Source organism: Aquarana catesbeiana, linkage group LG01 (genome assembly GCF_042186555.1).
Source record: "Aquarana catesbeiana isolate 2022-GZ linkage group LG01, ASM4218655v1, whole genome shotgun sequence".
NCBI classification, from domain to species: domain Eukaryota; kingdom Metazoa; phylum Chordata; class Amphibia; order Anura; family Ranidae; genus Aquarana; species Aquarana catesbeiana.
The window spans coordinates 798,814,272-798,833,927 of record NC_133324.1 but is presented as its reverse complement, the minus strand read 5'-3'; the positions used below and the strand labels follow the sequence as shown (position 1 = coordinate 798,833,927).

At 42.3% G+C, this 19,656-nt stretch overlaps 1 protein-coding gene across 4 annotated transcripts in view; it reads right to left on the bottom strand.

The window, feature by feature from the left end:
- The window catches only part of FAM149A (family with sequence similarity 149 member A), a 177,039-nt gene that overhangs the window by 46,934 nt on the left and 110,449 nt on the right, over positions 1-19,656 (bottom strand). For all 4 annotated transcript variants that reach the window (XM_073607670.1, XM_073607679.1, XM_073607687.1 and 1 more), the window contains exons 3-6: positions 17,289-17,421; positions 14,862-15,004; positions 12,948-13,082; positions 9,187-9,366 (exon numbers count right to left, since the gene is read on the bottom strand). In XM_073607670.1, the coding sequence (XP_073463771.1) occupies positions 9,187-9,366; positions 12,948-13,082; positions 14,862-15,004; positions 17,289-17,421 (591 nt within the window). The remainder of the gene's footprint in view (positions 1-9,186; positions 9,367-12,947; positions 13,083-14,861; positions 15,005-17,288; positions 17,422-19,656) is intronic.

The window sequence follows — 19,656 nt, the reverse complement described above, 5'->3', positions numbered from 1 at the left end:
ATCTTGTTATTTCTGGCTTGAGTTCTATTTTAACATACAGATTTGTGAATTTATCACTAGAGGGAACTGCAATAAATGTAGCCTTAATGGGCTCCTGCTTAGTAGCTGTTAAAGTAGATTTCCAGCCTAATAGTTACTAAAACTAAAATGTTCAATCCCCTCTCTTGATACCTATTCTGCCTAACCCATGTAAAAAAAAAGATGTGTGAACTTACCTAGTTTAATGCCGCGTACACACGAGCGGACTTTACGGCAGACTTGGTCCGGCGTACTGGATTTCGTCGGACAATTCGATCGTGTGTGGGCTCCAGCGGACTTTGTTTGCTCAAAAGTTGGATGGATTTAGATTTGAAACATGTTTTAAATCTATCCGACGGACTCTTCTTTCTAGCAGACAAAAGGGTCGTCTGTGTGCTAGTCCGACGAACTCAAACTGACGCATGCTCTGAAGCAATTACAAGGCGGAAGCGCTCGGTCTGGTAAAACTAGCCTTCGTATTGAAGCTAGCACATTCCTCTTCTGTGATCTTTTAATACAGCGTTTTTTTTTCTTTATATTGCAAGAGGAATGAAGTTGTTTGGTTGCTTTTTATTCACACAGACTTCTCACAAAGTATTTTCTTCATGATTTATCCTCATGCCATGACTAATATGATATTTTTAAAAAGCCAGATCTCCATAAATAAAGTATTAAATTAGATTTTGGACTCATTTTTTTTTTTTTTAGACTTAAACACTATCTATTTTACAATGTGTGCTAAATTATACAAACTTTTTTTTTTTTTTGTAGTTTCAAGTTACCACAATAACCTTAATATTTTGTGTTGTTTTAATGAACCTTAATGAGGTTGGTGTCCCTTGTTAATTAGACATAGGGGGGTTTATTTTCCAAAGGCAAATTCATTTTTCACTACAAGTGCAAATTCTACTTGGAATTGCACAGAAAGAGCATTTTGAAGTGCCTTCGCTGTGGATTCGAGGGGCACATGCAAGGAACCCCAAAAAAATAAAACCTTTTTCTTGCACATGATTGTATGATAAATTCAGCCGAGCTTCCCCTCATTTCAGCTCTTCCCCTCAGATTTTCAGTGACTGCACTTCCAACAAGTGCACTTGCAGTGCAATTTCTAAAGTGCACTTTTCATTAGTACTTTGCACTTGATTTTAGAAATGATTTTGCCTTTTGGACAAAACACACATAGGAGTTGATTTACTAAAGGTAAAAAGACTGTGCACTTTGCAAAGTGCAGTTGCCCTCTGCAAGAGCAGTTGCTCCAGAGCTTAGTAAATGAGCAGAAGCTCTGCTGACTTCCATCATCCAATCATGTGCAAGCAAAAATGCTGATTTTTGAATTTTCCTTGCACAGGATTGGGTACTCTTTGCAAAGTCAAGCCTTACCTCATTTCCTAAGCTCTGGAGCAATTGCACTTGCAGAGGGCAACTGCCCTCTGCAAAGTGCACAGTCTATTTGCTTTTATTAAATCAACCCCATAGTCTTTTTGACCTGTACCTGTCTACTCCCAAACAAAATGTCATTTTGGACTCAAAACACATAGTCAATAATGTAAGGTAACTAAAAAATCCATTTATTTGGGTTAACCAAAAATTAGGAAGGCAACACTGGAGACACTGTTAGAATCTGTGAAGCCTTTCGTCCCCCAGGACACACATCAAGTTTTATGACAATAAAATTGGTATCTTGCAACTAGGGAGCACAGTCAGACCAGACAGAAACCAGGCAATCACTTTCGAGTCTTCCGTGGAGCCTTCCCTGCAGGCTTCTCTGCAGCCTTCCCTCCACGATTCGCTGCAGTCTTCCTCGGAGGCTGGGCCTCTAGTGGTGTACTTGGGGCAGGAGGAGGAGGAGGAGGAGGAGTGGCTTCATCTGCTAGATAGGTTGTAGCAGTAAGCTCCCCTCTCAAGCCCTTCTGATAGGCCTGAAAAATTAAACCCTCACAGAGGAGGCGTTGCCCCTTTTCCAATTCCAGCAATCTGGTGGCCATATATGTCCCATACGTCTCCTCTGCATTGGGTGGTGTGCTGGGGATTTGGCTGGCTTCACGAATGAGGGCTAGGGATTCCTCCTTAGTTTGGGTCATTCTTCTGGGCCTTTTGGTGAGAATGCGGAGGGGAGGCACCTGACACTGCGGCTTCTACTGGGCCCAGCCACAGCCTCCTCCTCTCTCCCACTGGGCAAGGCCTCCTCCTCTCTCCCACTGGTCAAGGCCTCCTCCTGGCTGAGGTCATCCTGTGTCAAAAAAAGGGACATAGTTGTAATTTTGGGCTACGCAATCACACACAATTTTCAGCTCATGACTTGCAAATATAATTCTATACAAATATTAAAGGCTAGATATTTGACCCCACCATTATTCCAGCTGATCAACAATATCTGAAGTATATTTTTGGCCACTACTGTCTAGTGATATGTCTACATATTAATATTTGTGATGAAGTCATTTTTTATTAAGCACTTACAAATTTGACACGTTAACATCATTAATAACATTTACACAATCACAAATTCCCCAAAAAAGGATACCTGGCTGAAGCTGGGCGCATCCACTTCATCAAGGCTGAAAAGGCCCAGTTCTTCCTGGGACTCCTCAGCTGGGGTGGATGGAAGGCTGGAGGGAAGGGTGGGGGGAAGGTTGGAGGGAAGGGTGGGGGGAAGGGTCAAAAGTGATTGCCTGGCTTCTGTTTGGTCATCCAGGAATCGTATTTTGTGGTAGTACCACAACTTGGGTACATAAACTTGGTCGGCTGCTGCTCCGGATCTGAGCGACTCCTGGATTTTATTGTGTTCCCGCTTATACATGTTTCGCAAGATACCAATTTTCTTGTCCACAAACTTGAGGTCTGCCTCAAGGAGATATAAGGCCACCAACATGGCTTTTGAAGAGATGGTGGAGATGGTGTCCATATTGAGAAGGGAGGACTATGATGGGAAAAAAGGACCGTACACACGGCCGAATATGCGGAAAGACAAAATAATGGCCTTAGTTGTCACCGCTCTAGAAGCTAAATTTGGCACTAAACGTTCGAAAGAACATTTGAGGAAGCGGTGGTCTGACATCAAAAGTCGGGAGCCAGAACAATATTGGCGAATAAAGAAGCTGCTTAAAAAAAGTAAGTACTTGTTGTGTTTTCCTATTGAGATACTTAACTTGCATGCTGATCCATATTTTTTTTGTTTATACAGCATCGTTCGTAAAGACCGTTCTTTGTAAAAGACATATGATACTAAAGAAAATGAAGTTTTTTTTTCGCCAAATACGATGGTACAGGGTTTGACATATACATTTAGGTCTTAATAATTTTTCGTATTCCAAAAATTTGTTGATGTGGTGTAGATGTGTTTGAAAATATAATGCTTCTTAAAAAATGATTCAGTGTAATGTAAGGACATGACACAGCAGCTGGTTCCACATCTGGACTCACGAGCACTAGTGTACTATGTGACCCTAAAGAATTTTTTAAGGGGTAATACACATAGGAGCTCATTGAGGTGTCTGCATCTGTGAAACTTGCATGAAAATGTGTATTGTTTATAACTGTTGTTCATAGGTAATGTTTTCTAAATTTTTGAGGACAAAAAAAGGCAATTGTCCACAACTCATAACCAACGTTTCAGATTATTTTTAAAAATATAAAATATCACTGTGTTTTAACTATACCTTTTGTTGAATTATCATAGGGGAGAAAAGACTCAGACAACAGTCCAAGGATCCCAGGACCCCCCCAAGTCACCAGCCTGAGGCTGAAGATAGCCCAAGACCAGGGCCACCCGACGAGCTGGAGGAAGTATGTGAGCTTTCAACCCCACCAAGTGAGTGACTGACACTCCAGCTTAAGGTAATCTATTTAGGCGTGCATATTTTAACCCTTTTTTTTTCACACATTTTAGGTGAGCTTCTGGTTGTGGAAGGCCAAGCGGCAGAGCCATTAAGCACAGACAGTGCCCAAAGACTGATAGGCCAGATAATGCTGTGGAATGGCCAAATTGATCAAATGCGTGACCAAATTCACAGCATGCAACTTCGCCTGGACTCCATGCAACAGGAAATGAAGAACATGATTGATGTCTTGGGCAGAATATGATAACGTTTTGCCTAAAAACATCAATCATGTTCTTCATTTCCTTGTGAAGTTTGTTTCTTCTAGAAATATGTTGTTAAAGTTTTTTTGTTAAAAAAATTTTTTTATGATGCACACGGTGTGTCATCATGTGCTATCTTCCATCATGGGATATCAATGTACTTTGTTTTGTGTTTGCAACCCCTTCATCCTCAAAATTATTTAGTGGTGAGAGGAACAAAGGATTGCACACACAAAACATGTACATTGCTCACCCATGATGGGTGATAGCACATGTTAACTTGTCCCTTTTGTAATGTTCAATTTTGAACATCTTTTTTTTTTGTATGTTTTTAAAAACACTGTTGTGAATTTTAAGATTTTAAACAAGGTCTATTTTTGTTTAAATATGCCTTTAATAACGTTAAAAAACAAAAAAAAAAAAAAAAAAACAAAACAAAACAAAAAAATGTTTCCAAAAATGCACCTTTCAATGTGCACACAGTAAAATGTTTTTACTACTACAATGTGTGTGGCTGATTATTTCTCAATAATATGTTTTGCAAATTTTTGTGTGGTTACAGTGACAAAGGGCCTTATTAACTAAAGGTAAATGCACTTGCCACTAATACAAGTGCACAAGGAGACAGACCAAACTAAATGCAAACAAGAAGAAAAACAAGATATTTTATCCCAAATTATTTATTTTTATTTTTTGTAAAAATTAAAGCTCTTGTTGAATAGCAATGGCCCCCCAACCATTAAAATAATTCACATATCGCTCACGCACTTGATGTGCGGTTCGGGGGGCCAAGCCAATACGGCCAATTTCCAGGCCTGTCAGTGTTTGATCTTGTACAAGTCCGGCCTCAGGCCCAACAGAGGTAATATATGTAGCCGAATGTCTACGTAAAAAGTTATATAGTATGCAGCAAGCAAGTATGACGTGATTAATTTTATAGTCCGCCAGATTTATGGCTGAAAGGAACAAACGGAACTGGCTGGCCAGAATCCCAAAGGCATTCTCCACAACTCTTCTTGCTCTGGCCAGCCGGTAATTAAATACCCTCCTCTCAGGGGTGAGTGTCCTTTGGGGGAATGGCCTCATCAAGTGCTCACCGAGAGCAAACGCTTCATCAGCGATAAAAACTGAGGGGAGTCCATCCACATTCTGGTCATCAGGTGGCAATCCCAGGCCACCAGTCTGGAGACGCTGGCACAGCTCGGTCTGTGCAAACACTCCTCCGTCAGACATCCGGCCGTTCTTCCCCACATCCACAAACAGAAAGTTCCAAATGTGCCGAGACCACCACCATCAAAACTACACTATGGAACCCCTTGTAGTTATAGAAATAAGACCCCGAATGCGGTGGTGGCACAATGCGGACATGCTTCCCGTCAATCGCCCCGACACAGTTGGGAAAGTCCCAATGGTCAGCGAACTGGGAGGCCACAGTCTGCCATTCCTGTGTACTGGAAGGAAACTGTGGAGTGAAAAAATTAAAAAAATTAAGATAAGTACTTTTAAACATAACTTGGATATCAAATTATACACAAAAACATTAGTGAACAACAGCAGTCAAACATTATTAATATGTGTGTTTGTAATTTAAATGATCAAAAACATAAGGCCCACTTATAAGATTAATCACCCCCTCTGATGGCCCATTGATCAATTTGAATGTGGGGGGAGGGGTACTAATTAGGTTAATAAACACACCTGACAGTTTCAAACATTTGAGGGGGTGGGGGAGGGGTACTAATTAGGTTAATAAACACACCTGACAGTTTCAAACATTTGTGGGGGTGGGAGAGGGGTACTAATTAGGTTAAGAAACACACCTGACAGTTTCAAACATTTGTGGGGGTGGGGGAGGGGTTCTAATTAGGGTCAAAAACACACCTGACAGTTTCAAACATTTGTGGGGGTGGGGGAGGGGTACTAATTAGGTTAATAAGAACACCTGACAGTTTCAAACATTTGTGGGGGTGGGAGAGGGGTACTAATTAGGTTAATAAAAATACCTGACAGTTTCAAACATTTGTGGGGGTGGGGGAGGGGTACTAATTAGGTTAATAAAAACACCTGACAGTTTCAAACATTTGTGAGGGTGGGGGTGGGGGAGGGGTACTAATTAGGTTAATAAAAACACCTGACAATTTCAAACATTTGTGGGGGTGGGGGAGGGGTTCTAATTAGGTTAAGAAACACACCTACAGTTTCAAACATTTGTGGGGGTGGGGGAGGGGTACTAATTAGGTTAAGAAACACACCTGACAGTTTCAAACATTTGAGGGGGTGGGGGAGGGGTACTAATTAGGGTCAAAACACACCTGACAGTTTCAAACATTTGAGGGGGTGGGGGAGGGGTACTAATTAGGGTCTAAAACACACCTGACAGTTTCAAACATTTGAGGGGGTGGAGGAGGGGTACTAATTAGGGTCTAAAACACACCTGACAGTTTCAAACATTTGAGGGGGTGGGGGAGGGGTACTAATTAGGTTAAGAAACACACCTGACAGTTTCAAACATTTAAGGGGGTGGGGGAGGATCAAAGTACAATGGAGCTGACAATATACATTGTTCAAGGGACTATAGGCTAGAGATATAAATGGACCCAGGATTGCATGGTGGGGAGGTTATTGAATGTAAATATGCATGTAGGGCAATAAATGATTAATGTGAAAAAACAGGCATGCATGAAGATAAAGGGGACATTCACAAAATATTCCAAGCATGGTAATTAGGTAAGGAGGACATTTAGGCTATACATTAGCAAACATTTTAATACATATCATGTAATGTTAAAGGATACAACTTACCTTCATATAGTCCTTCTGCAGGACCTGAATGATGGCAGAACAAGTCTCTGGGATTATTATCCCCAGAGCCTGGGGGGAGATGCCTGTCGAGAACTTCAAGTCATGAAGACTTCTCCCAGTCGCCAAGTAACGTAAAGTGGCAACTAGCCTCTGCTCCGCACTGATGGCTTGCCTCATGCAGGTATCCTGCCTGCTGATATAGGGGGTCAGCATAGCCAGCAGACGCTCAAAAACGGGGTCCGTCATCCAGAGATAATTCCTGAAATCCTCAGGATTATTCTCACGGAGCTCACGGAGCAAAGGCATATGCGAGAATTGGTCACGCTGGCGCAACCAATTCTTCATCCATGAACTCCTCCTCGCCCTGTTCATGGACTGGACCCCAACACCAAGTCCCCACGCAGCACGAACTCAAGAACGAGTACGTCCACGCGACATGGCTTCAAAACAGTCGGCTGGTCAAACAAACAAACTTATAACAAACGCACTGAAGAACAGCAAGGCCTATGAAGAACGACCTGAAAATCAGGAACAAACGGACCAGAATGGCCTGCTAGGCAGGTTACGAACTGACCAACACGCACTAAAAAGCAGATACAAACCTCACAAGCACAAACTGAACCACAGAAAACGATCAAAATAAGCTGAAGTGTGAAAACAAATCGTCTCTAACCAAACTTCTACTAACACGAGATAAACACGAGATTAGCAGGAGCCCAAAGGGTGCCGTAGTGGGGCTTGAAATTCCTTTTTATAGTCCGTCGTACGTGCTGTACATCACCGCGTTCAAAACCAGCGGACTTTTGCAGTGATCGTGTGTGTCCAAGTCCGTCCCTTTTTAAGTTCGGCGCAAGGAGCCGACAAAGTCCGACGTAAAGTCCGCCGAGCAAAGTCTGCCGTAAAGTCTGCTTGTGTGTATGCGGCATAAGTCTGCTTTGGTCTGGTCATATTCCTTGCGTCAGTGAGTGGCGGCTGCAGGGGAGAGGAGGGAGCGCTCAACAGCGGTTGGCCCAGCCGCTTTTGCCGCTCCCTCCTCTCCCCTGAAGCCATCACTCACTGATAAAGGGGAGCCAGAACTGTGGATTACGTGACCTAGACTGGAGAGAACTAAAAAAGGTATACACATCATTTTTTTTTTTTTTTTTTTACAGGTTAAGCAGAATAGGTAGCAGGAGGGGAGACTGATTATTTTTAAGCTCCGTTATGCCGTGTACACACGATCGGACTTTCCGACGGTAAATGTTGGATGTGAGCTTGTTGTCGGAAAGTCCGACCATGTGTATGCTCCATCGCACATTTGCTGTCGGACTTTCCGGCCACAAATGTTTGAGAGCAGGTTCTCAAATTTTCAGACAACTTAACTTTGTTGATGGAAAGTCCGATCGTGTGTACACAAGTCCGGCGCACAAAAATTCACGCATGCTCAGAATCAAGCAGAAGGAGCCGCACTGGCTATTGAACTTCCTTTTTCTCGGCTCGTCGTACGCCTTGTACGTCACTGCATTCTCACGTTTGGAATTTTTGGCCAACATTTGTGTGACCGTGTGTATGCAAGACAAGTTTGAGCCAACATCCTTCGAACAAAAATCCACGTGTTTTTTGGCGGAAAGTCCGATCGTGTGTGTACGCGGCATTAGTGTTAAGCCTTGTAAAAATGATTCGTTTTTTTCTGTTCAACCCAGCGGGTTGAACGGAAAAAACTGTCAGCTCCGATCCGACGTTAGTACAGCGATCTCCCCTGCTGAGCTGTTGTGTTCTGACGGGGACGCCCCACGCAAAACCCCCCCCTTGCCAGAACACTCCAATCGACGCTCTCAACCATTTGATTTATCAAATATTCTCCAGAGCCTCTCCCATCCTCTGGAACTCGCTACCTCCATCTATCCGGCTATCCCCTACTCTTGCTACCTTCAGGCAATCCCTGAAAACTCATCTCTTCAGGAAAGCCTATCACGTCTCCAACTAATCTCCTACCACTTCCACCAGCTCATTCCCCACAGTTACAACCTTTTGTACCACCTGCCCCACCCTATTAGATTGTAAGCTCTTCTGAGCAGGGCCCTCTTAATCCTATTGTATTGTATTGTATTATAACTGTATTGTCTCCCTTTTTATATTGTAAAGCGCTGCGTAAACTGTTGGCGCTATATAAATCCTGAATAATAATAATAATAATAATAATAATATTCATATTTTTTTTACAGTCAGGTAAGCTATACTTAATTTCCATTGTAATGATTATATTTGTAAATTTATACTACTACTAAACAAAATGTTCTATTTACTGTTCTCTGCTGTCATAGGCGAGGTATTCTTCAACAGTGCCATCTGCATCATAGATCTCTTCCTCCAGAAAGGAGTACGTTGATGACATAAAGTCCAGAGAACCTGAGCTGGATATGGACTCCTCAGTCCTTTGTAATGGAGAAGATGAAGGGACCAGTCTCGAGCCAGACACACAAAGTCTAAAAAAACAAATAAGAAACAGTAAGTTTCCCCAATTCTCCTTTTCTGGGGTCCCCCAGTGGCGCTCCTGGCTCCTCTTCCTCATCGATTGCCCCCACGGAGAGCCCGATTACATGGGGGCACTTGTGCGGGCATGCTCCCAAGTCCTGCTGCTGCGTCCATCGACACAGACTTGACACAGACAGCAGGACTCAGCCCCGCCCCCCGCTCCAGTGTCACTGGATTTGATTGACAGCAGCGGGAGCCATTGGCTCCTGCTGCTATCAATCTATCCAATGAGGACCTGAGACAGCGGCTGGAGCTGCTGGGCTCGTGCTCAGAAAAAAGAAAGAAAAAGAGGGGCTCTGGGGGGCAGCTGCACCACAGAAGGTTTTTCACCTTAAAGCAGAGTTCTGCCAAATACTGCAGCTGCTGATGTTTAAAATATGGACACTTACCTGTCCAGGGCGCCCGCAATATCGGCACCCAAAGCCGATCTGTCCCTCGGCTCTCGAGTGGAGGCACCACTATCTTCGGTAAGGGAATCAGGAAGCGAAGCCTTGTGGCTTCACAGCCTGGTTCCCTACTACGCATGCGCACTGGTCCCTGCTGTCTTCTGGGACCTGTGTGTCTCCCAGAAGACAGTGGGGGGGACAGAGGTGGCGCCGGATATGGGATAGATATCCAAGGATACTGCGGCTATCTATGCCCGGAAATGGGAGCAAATACCTGGATTATACAGGTATCTGCTCCCCCTCCCCTTGCTCCCCCCTGAAAGGTGCCAAATGTGACACCGGAGGGGGGGGGATTCCGAAAAGCGGAAGTTTCATTTTTGGGTGGAACTCCGCTTTAATGCATAGAATGCATTAAGGTGAAAAACCTTGAGTCTTTACAACTCCTTAATATGAAACCTGAAACACTGATATTGCAGTGAATACCCAAATGTGATATTTCCATTACAGGCTAACCTTAAAGTGGTGTTCCGGCCGAAATTATAGTTTTTAAATAAAAATACCCCTATAATACACAAGCTTAATGCATTCTAGTAAAGTTAGTCTGTAAACTAAGGTCTGTTTTGTTAGTTTATAGCAGTAGTTTGTTATTTTATAAACTTACAGCAGGCCGTGGCCATCTTAAGTGTGGGCATCTGAAGCCAGACTGTATTTCTCCTGGATCTCATCCTTGCAGATCTCGCACATGCTCAGTGCAGCACAAGCAGTGTAATAGGTTTCAGGTCAGGTTTCCATAGCAACAGCAGTGTCAGAGGAAGTTGCTGCCCCTTCCCAGAAGCCATTGCAAACAGGAAACGATGGGCCGCGGCCAGGGAGGAGGAAGTGAAAAATGAATACAGCAGATATACAGTAGGTGCTGAGAAAAAAAATGTAAAAATATCCAATCCGTTTACAGTGCACAGTTTAGTGAGGGATGCTGAAGAGTTGTAAAAGTGGGTGGAACTCCACTTTAAGCTAAACAAAATATTTTATTTTTAAATCAGAACCAGCAATGGTACTTACAATGAATGAAAAATGTCCCTTGTTCTGGTGGCTGCCATGTTCATTGAAATCTTCATTCCGCTGAACACTCACCCCCCTCCCCCAACTCCAGCTTTGGTCTTCTGATGTTGCGGGAGTTAATACAAGCCGTTGGAACAGTTAAAAGTACTCAATAACAGTGCTTCTTTACTACCCTTTCTGCCCACCTGCTCCATTCTGCCCTTTCTGCCCATCTGCTCCATTCTGCCCTTTCTGCCCATCTGCTCCATTCTGCCCGTCTACTCCATTAAAGGAAGCAAATTTTTCTGTCTTCGTTTTCCGTCCTCAATTCATACAGCACTTTTAATTGTGGGTGATAGTACAGCTTTTAGGAATGGAGCAGAGGGGGTCGAAAGGTTGGGCATAGTGGGCACTTTTGACGAACAGCTCCATTAATCTGTGCAGCTGTACGGCTATTCCAGGAGGGCAGGAGAATGAAGTTTTTAACTAACATAGCAGTCATCGAAAGAAGGGACACTTTTCACTCATTCTAAGTACCATACCTGCTACTGATTTAAAAAAAAAAATTAAAAAAAAGGGGATATCACTTAGGGCACTTTCACACTCATCCACTGCAAAAATGCCACAAAAATGCATACGCGTAATAATTTCAGAATAGTTAATTTTAAACCACTGTACTCCAAAATTCCATAGACCTTAATTCTTTATATACTGTATATTATCAAAGCACAATACAGAAACATTTTTCAACAGAGGATTTTGCTTTAGGTGGTCACAAGATCAACATTCAGGATTTTAAGGGCTGGTTCACATCAGAGTCGCAGAGCAATGCAATCCACATTCCTGTGTGTTCTCCTGCAGTGCAATTTGGCAGCCCATTCAAAATCCATGCACTACTTGAAAAGTGCCCTGCGTCAAATAGCATGGTACTGCGGTACCATATGATCTGGTGCCTGTAAACGTATTGCATTTGGAATCTGCATTCGGGGTGCCGTTAACAATGTTTTGGCACCCGCAGCAGGTTGCAAAGGCAGTACGTTTTGAAAGCATTGCAGGAAACATGCAGAGAATGTTACTTTCCCGCACCACAGCCGGTATCTGATGGACAGTAATAAAGCAACACCTGCAGTACAATTTAATCGCCCAGTACCCACCAGCATTTATAATTTACTTCTAGTGATGGCAGCCAGGAATTAGAGGACAAATGGTGAATTAACTAGTTAGGAGCCTAATGTCCTGTACACACGAGCGGACTTTTCAACCGGACTGGTCCGACGGACCGAATCCAGCGGTCAATCCGACCGTGTGTGGGCTTCATCGGACCTTCAGCGGACTGTTTCTGTTGAAAATCTGACGGACTTTAGATTTGTAACATGTTTCAAATCTTTACGTCGAGACTCTGCGGGACCCAATTCCTATCGAAAAATCCGCTCGTCTGTATGCTAGTCCGACAAAAAACTACGCTAGGGCAACTATTGGCTACTGGCTATGACCTTCCTTATTTTAGTCCGGTCGTACGTCATCACGTACGAATCCGTCGGACTTTGGTGTGATCGTGTGTAGGCAAGTCCGTTCGTTAGAAAGTCCGTTGGAAGTCCGTCGGAAAGACTGTCGGACCTTTGATGCCGAAAAGTCTGCCCGTGTGTACAGGGCATTATACATACATCTTACTTTCCCAATGGGTACACTCCAGGGCCTGTTTTGTTTGATAGAACCTAATATGTGTTGCACAACTGCTTTCAAACCCTCTTTCTGCATTGATCAATGTTACAGCAAGTTATAACTTGAAGTAGAAATGAAGGCAAAACTTTTTTTTTTTAATGTAGAGTAAGGGGAAGGTTATAACCCCTGTCAGGTCTTAAAAAATAGATACACTGTAGAAAAGTAAACATGAAAGTAAAAAAAAAAAAGAATAGTCTTGACTATTTAACCAGCGATTAGTGTTATCTGTTACTAGCCCAAATTGTCTCTTTGTTTCTTTGCTCTTCTAAGCTAGTTCATAACATTTTTACAAAACTTTTTGTATCATTTATAAAAAATTCAGAAATTCTCAAATGTTCTACCAGGACTACCTGTTAATATTCAGTTATGAGAATAAATCATCTTACTGTCCCAAGGATCCAATATCTTCAGTGGTACTTATGCAACCAGTACTGGAACCTGTTGTGGAGGGTTTTGAAGTTTTACTCTGAATATGTTGAAAGCCTTCATCCTTAGGAAAAATTTGTTGTTTTCCTAATATCCTTAAAAGCACAACAAAAAACAAGGGAATTAAAATTAGGTTAATTACATTAAATACAGAATTATCCAATAAAATGAAAGGCAAGTTCAAAGTGCAACAGACCTTACCAACCAATCAAATATGTTTGGTTGCTATTGGCTGCTTTACTTGAATAGACCCAATAATCTGTAACATAGCTGTATTGAAAATATTCCACTGTCACAAATGTTGAGTTCTCAAATTTGTGAAACTGCATATCTATGAAGGTATGGAATGTGTGTATTGGATATAAGTGTATATCTAGAAGGATGTCAGGAGCGTCTAGTGCTCCTGCTCCTCATTTCTGGGTTTGGCTCCTTGTTTCTGGGTTTCTCCTTGTCTATCTGCCCACCTGCAAGGTGATTAATGTGGCCAGTCTCTGGGTGGAGACCAAACCTGATTTAAGCAAGCCAAGCCCGCAGTGTCATTCTTGTAATCTTGTGATATTGCATGTGTAACAAGTTTTCCAAGCTACCAGTTTGTCTGCTCTGCTGATTGGATTTCCCTGTGTATGACCTTGGATCGAATACATGGACTATTCTCTGAACTCCAACCACAAGCACCTGTTTGCTCAGTTCACGCATGCCCTGGCGTGGTAGCCAGGCACTATATCATTGTGTATAAGTCCTGCGGGCAACTGAGAACCAGTAGGCCTGCTTGCCTTATGGGGAAGGGGTCTGCTATAGGTTAAAAAAAACAAAAGCTATGGTGTCTGACCACCTGCGTTAGGGGTAAGCATGACAAAGGAGTTAGGCTTTTTAGAGTTGGGCTATATTTTTAGAATACAGTAAAATGGATTGGATTGCGAGCATAATTCGTTCAGGAAACATGCTTGTAATCCAAATCCAAGTATATCAAAGCGAATTTCCCCATAGGAAATAATGGAAACCCAGATGATTTGTTCCACAACAATTTATTCATAAGTCCTTCCGTTTATAGTCCATATAAAAAGATCATATCATTGTGATATGTTGTGAAACCATAAAATGTCCATCCACAAATGGAAGCCTCCACAAGGGGATTAGAAGCAAACTCCAGCAGGAGCTACAGGGTATAAAAGAGAAGAGAGGCGCCTCTAAGTGTAGCAATATGGTTACATTTAATGAAGGTACAACATTTAGCAACTCACATGGTTGATGATTAAAAAGGCACATCTAAGTATGCAGGAATCCGGGGTAAAACTGTCCACATAGACCATCCCCCACATCGCCGGCTATCACCGCTGTCAGTCTGCAATCGTGACCGGGAAGACTACCCTGCAGTAGTGCGATTGAACCGCTCGTGGATCGCAGCATGGAAGGGACAACGTCGATGCCGGTGAGGAGGATGGTCTATGTGGACATCTTTACCCCTAATGCCTGCATACTTAGATGTGCCTGTTTTAATCATCAACCATATGAGTTGCTAAATGTTGTACCTTCATTAAATGTAACCATATTGCTACACTTAGAGGCGCCTCTCTTCTCTTTTATACTCAGTTGTGACGTGACGCTACTTGTATATCAAGACATCGCTTGTATATCAAGTCAAAGTGTATTAAAAAATTTAGCTTGTCTTGCAAATCCCTCTCAAACCAAGTTACTCTCAAACCAATGTTTTACTGTATTTTGTTTAGACTAATTAAAACAAACTAAAATCTATTATTAAGTATTTTAATACAATGTGACGTAAAAGAATATATTGCTCATCAGTCAAACACTCGTAGTCTTTACAAAAACACACTGGTCAAAATTATAGCTCACAAAAAAATACACTATATTACCTGAGATGGGGTGATCTTTCAGTCCAGTCTTTGCACTCTGCTTGTAGGTTCTTGTTCTGTGAACTGACAGTGCCCTCAAAAAGCATCTCATCGACATCCCAGAACAAATGATGAACCCTCTGTGCATTAGCTTTATCGAACTCCTAGCAGAGAACACGCACAAAGAGACATTTTTGTTACAGTACTCAAACGCTTGGAGCACATTTTGCTCATTTTCTTCCTACAAGAGTTTCTCAGTAAATGTAAAAACAAAAGAAAACTACATTGCAACATTAATTTGAAACTATGCTGTTGCCATTGACAGAAACATCTTATCTTGTTTGACTGCAAAATAATCATCTATTTGAAAGTAAGAAGCAAAGTTTATGTCCACAAAAGCAGAATGACCTGAGTAACTTGTATGGATGTAGGATGGTGGGCTTTTCTTAGTTGCTCTACAAATTGAGTGCTTGCAGAGGCCCCACTTTTTTTCTTACTATTCAATTTAATCATACCTTGTTAGGCTTGTCAATAGCTAGGATATTAAGTGACTCAGAGATAACAAAGGATTATATTTAACAATAAGCATTCCTGGACATGTGCCTAGTGCAACAGAATAAAAGAAAGGCAGCACAACAATTATATATGTCTATTAATAATTTGCAATTTATTGTTGCCTTATCTAACTACCGCTATACCATTGTTTCTAAAACTTTTTTCCATTTTTGCAAGTATGCAAAATCTCAAAGCACTCAAGTCTAAAAGTATACAAAATGTAAATGTTACTTAGCAATGAGAAACCTGAGCCAAGGACAATGCACACCACCTTGATGAAATTAACATAAGCCTCTCATCACATAAAAGTCCCCTGAATCACACAGTTCCCCTGTCACAGAGCCTCCAAATGACACAATACCCCCATCACAGAGCACCCCCTTAACAGAGTCCACCAATTACACAATCCCCCATCACAGAGCCCTCTATCACAAAGTCCCCTCTTCACATCAGAGCCCTACTTTTTGGCTCCAGCAACACAGCAGAGGGCAGGAAGTGGAACAAGTCTGGAGGAAGTTGATGGTTTTGCTTCCCCAAAAGCTAGGGGCAGGCCTACATACCTCCTGCCCTGGATCAGCATGCTGTGGTGTTCTGGTGCGGGCGGACCAGGCCACCAACACCATTGCAATGAATGACAATGTGCGTGGTGGCCCAAGAGCGTAATTTGTTCTTATGATTCTCGAAGCCGCCCCAGCAGCATCATGGCAACTCATGATGCTAATCAGGGCAAACCGGGTCCTTTGCGCAGGGCTCCACGGGACCCAAACAGCACCCAGGATGCCAGAGGACCCCAGTTGGAAAACACTCCTCTGGACACTTTTGAATGATTCCAGCAGATCTTAATGAAAAGGGGTATAGGAGCTGAATGATGAGATCATAAAATAGTTTTTAGCTCAGGTAACATCCCTCTTTTTCTGCACATTCTTGATAAGTAGATTGTCAGTATAACAAACAATCTACATATAAATGGTTCACATCCTGTTTTCATTCTAAGGTTTTCATTTTTCCTTCTACTGTATAGTCATGTCATATGTGAAGAAAGGACATGGAACCTGTACAAAGGGGCCTTATATTTTAATTGTGTCTAGGTTGTAGTAACTTTAAAGCTGAAATCCAGCTATGGTATTTAATGCATAGTTAAGTTTGTTAAGTTGGTCAAGTTTTGACTAATGTAAATATACTGTACATAATACATACCTATGGGCCTGTTGTTAAAGCAGAGCATCACCATAGTAGTCACCACTACTACAGTGATCACCACGGTTTTCCAGGTCCTGCGCTGAGCAGCTGCCTTCCTCAATAGTGAACACAAGCGGTTGCTTGGCACTGTTCACAGTGTTTTGAATAAGCAAAATTTGTTCTTTGATTAAAGAAGGTAAAAAATACAAGGTGTTCTGTGAATGGCAGCCATGCTGAGCGAGCAAACTTGTGTTCCCTATGCAGAAGGGCAGCTACTCGCCACAGGACCCTTGAGACAGCGGCGATCACTGAGGTAGTGCTAAGTACAATAGTGATTCTCTGCTTCCACAGCTGTCCCACATATATGAAATATGCATTCTTACTTTGGTCGAAGCTGAACTAATGTAACTATACAATAAAAACCATACCTGGAGTTCAACGGGCAACATAAGGACAATGATTACGGGGAAAATCATTTCAACTTTCTCTGATCTACTCTCAAACTTCTATCCTTGTGCTTTTAATATCCTGAACTTGGCACGCTAACACTTTCAACACCAGATTCAAATAAATGAAACTGATGTTCTCGGTCTGTCAAGGTTTATCTGTACAGCAAGTTTCCTCCTGGTTTAGTACTAATATAAATCATGTAATGCATTAATGAATGGCTAGACAATTTAATGCAAACTCTGAGAAAATTAAGAAGAAACGTACATCGTCTGTCCAGGAATAAACTGAGCTCCTCTCGGTGGACAGTCCCGTAGTGTAGCTCTGTATTCCTGACCATGAATTATTTAACTCTGTTGGGGTAGATTGTCCACTGGATGAAAGAGAGTAAATCGATTCACTGAGGGGAGACATCAAAGAATTAGACTTTTATTTACAGTCATAAGAATCATTAACAATGTCAAATGCAATAAGCAGAAAAAAAAAGGTAACGCTAATGCAAAAATAAGTCCCTGACATATGCTTGATTGTGAGGTCATCACTGCATTATCTACATTGACCTGCACAGGCCAGGGCCTTAGCAAGTAGTGAAGAGGGATAAGGAATAAGACAGCCCAAAGTTGAAAAAATACCTTTGTCTGACTACAGAACAATGTTGGTTTTATCATTTGAATAATACATTGCCAAGTTATATCCTCCAGCTGGGGGGCGACCCCCTTTATATATACATGGTATATTTCTCTTGCATATCATACTGAAATCAACCATGTGATTAAAAGGGTGCTGCAACGACTCCCCACTGGTCACAACCTGCTGTACAACCTAGGTTAAATATGTCGACAGCACACCAACAAACTTGTTTCAAACTGCCAATTTCTTTATTCTTGTATTATCACACTAAAAAAGCAATGATTCGGAACCATGCAGGGACCATTCCTCAGGTATGTATATACTTCACAGTGGCCATCAAAGGAGCATGGTCTGAGCATCCAGCAGAGAAGCGGAGCAGAGCAGAATACTAAGCGGATAAGCACCTTCCTGCTTATCAACAGTCACAAATCAACTTTAAAAATAAGTTAGCAGTCCCATAGTTTTGTCCAGACAGGTTCCCTTGAAGCTTTAGTGATTTATATAAGACATATATTTACAGACTTGCAAATATTCATTTGCCTCAGTAACCTAACTAGATTAGGAAATAATTAAAAGAGAAGTACGGGAGTTAAAAATAAATAAATATAAGTATTCACCTAGATGGCTGCAGCATTGATCCAAAGCTGTAGCTTTCCCCCACTGGCTCTACACTGAGAACTGAGCGATCAAAGACCGCTCTCTGCTTTGCCCCTCCAGCAGGCACTCACTTACCCCTACCGTTTTAATATTCTGGGGGTATTGGAGAAGGATGAAATAATGTCCCTTGTACTGATTAATTTTTTTTGTTGTTGTTTTAGGTAAACTTAGGCTTTAACCATTTACTACGTTATCCAAAACTAAGGCACCTTTCACAAGGGCACTGTCAGGTGGCAAAAACAGGTGGTCGATGAGCATTTTTACCTCGCCTCAGCTGCCTGTCAAAACCAGGCAATGGTCAATGAACAGTCCCATACACATTACCCCAGGCGTGAAGCTGTGCTTCATAGTGTGGCAAAGAAAAAGGGCACGCTTCATTTGGCAGATGACACCACCTGCCAGCGCACTCCATAGATGTGAAAGGGCCAATGCTGCAACCATGTCCAATGGATGATGTTGCGTCATGGTGAAGAGGGCTTTCGGTGTAAGCAAGTGTGTAGGAGGCGGCATATCACCTCCCAAACGCGGCATATCCTGTGGATTAGGAATCAGTACCTAAGCCCAGAAAGATGTCTAACAAAAACAGTTTTGGCTGTATGGGAAGGAGAACCCTCACCTTGCCAACATCCAAATAGTAATGAAAAGAGGGGAGAAGCTAGATAAGCTTCTCAAAACACCGATTTTGTAGGCACAGCATGAGGCAGCATGTATAAAAAGTAACAAATTTTATTGGATATACAATAAAATACAACCAACATATAAAAAGAGGAAATTAAAAAACACCCTCCATCTACAAAGAGTCAACCTATACCCAGTCCTGAGTAAGGAGACAGAAAAAGTCACAATGTATTTGTGCAGTATATTGGAGTCCACCAAATAGGTCAACATTCAACGAGATTCATGAAATTGCTCCATAGTGTGTTGCTCCATACTCAAACGTCAATGCATTTCGCAAGATATACTTGCTACTTCGGTACTGATTGGGTGGGTGTTGAATGACTTTGGATGCAGAGGAGAGAACGGTGACGATCAGGAAAGAGGAGACACACATGGGGCATCAAACAGGGGAAGGAGACATGAGGAGAACAAAAAACTCTCAAGGAGTGGAGGAACCCCTTAATGACATCCAAAGGAGCCAGCCAAATATATCAGGGCATGCATCTAAGGTGTATATTGCTGTATTACATGGCAGGTTCCAGTATCTGACTGCAGATGGGTAGGTATAGCGCAGCCGAAAATACAATTTTGGGATCATATGGTAATGGACACAGGTCCCACCACAAATGAGGCCAACGGGGTGCCTGCCCTTTGTATTCTGTGTATATTAAGGTGACACCAAATGTTTCAA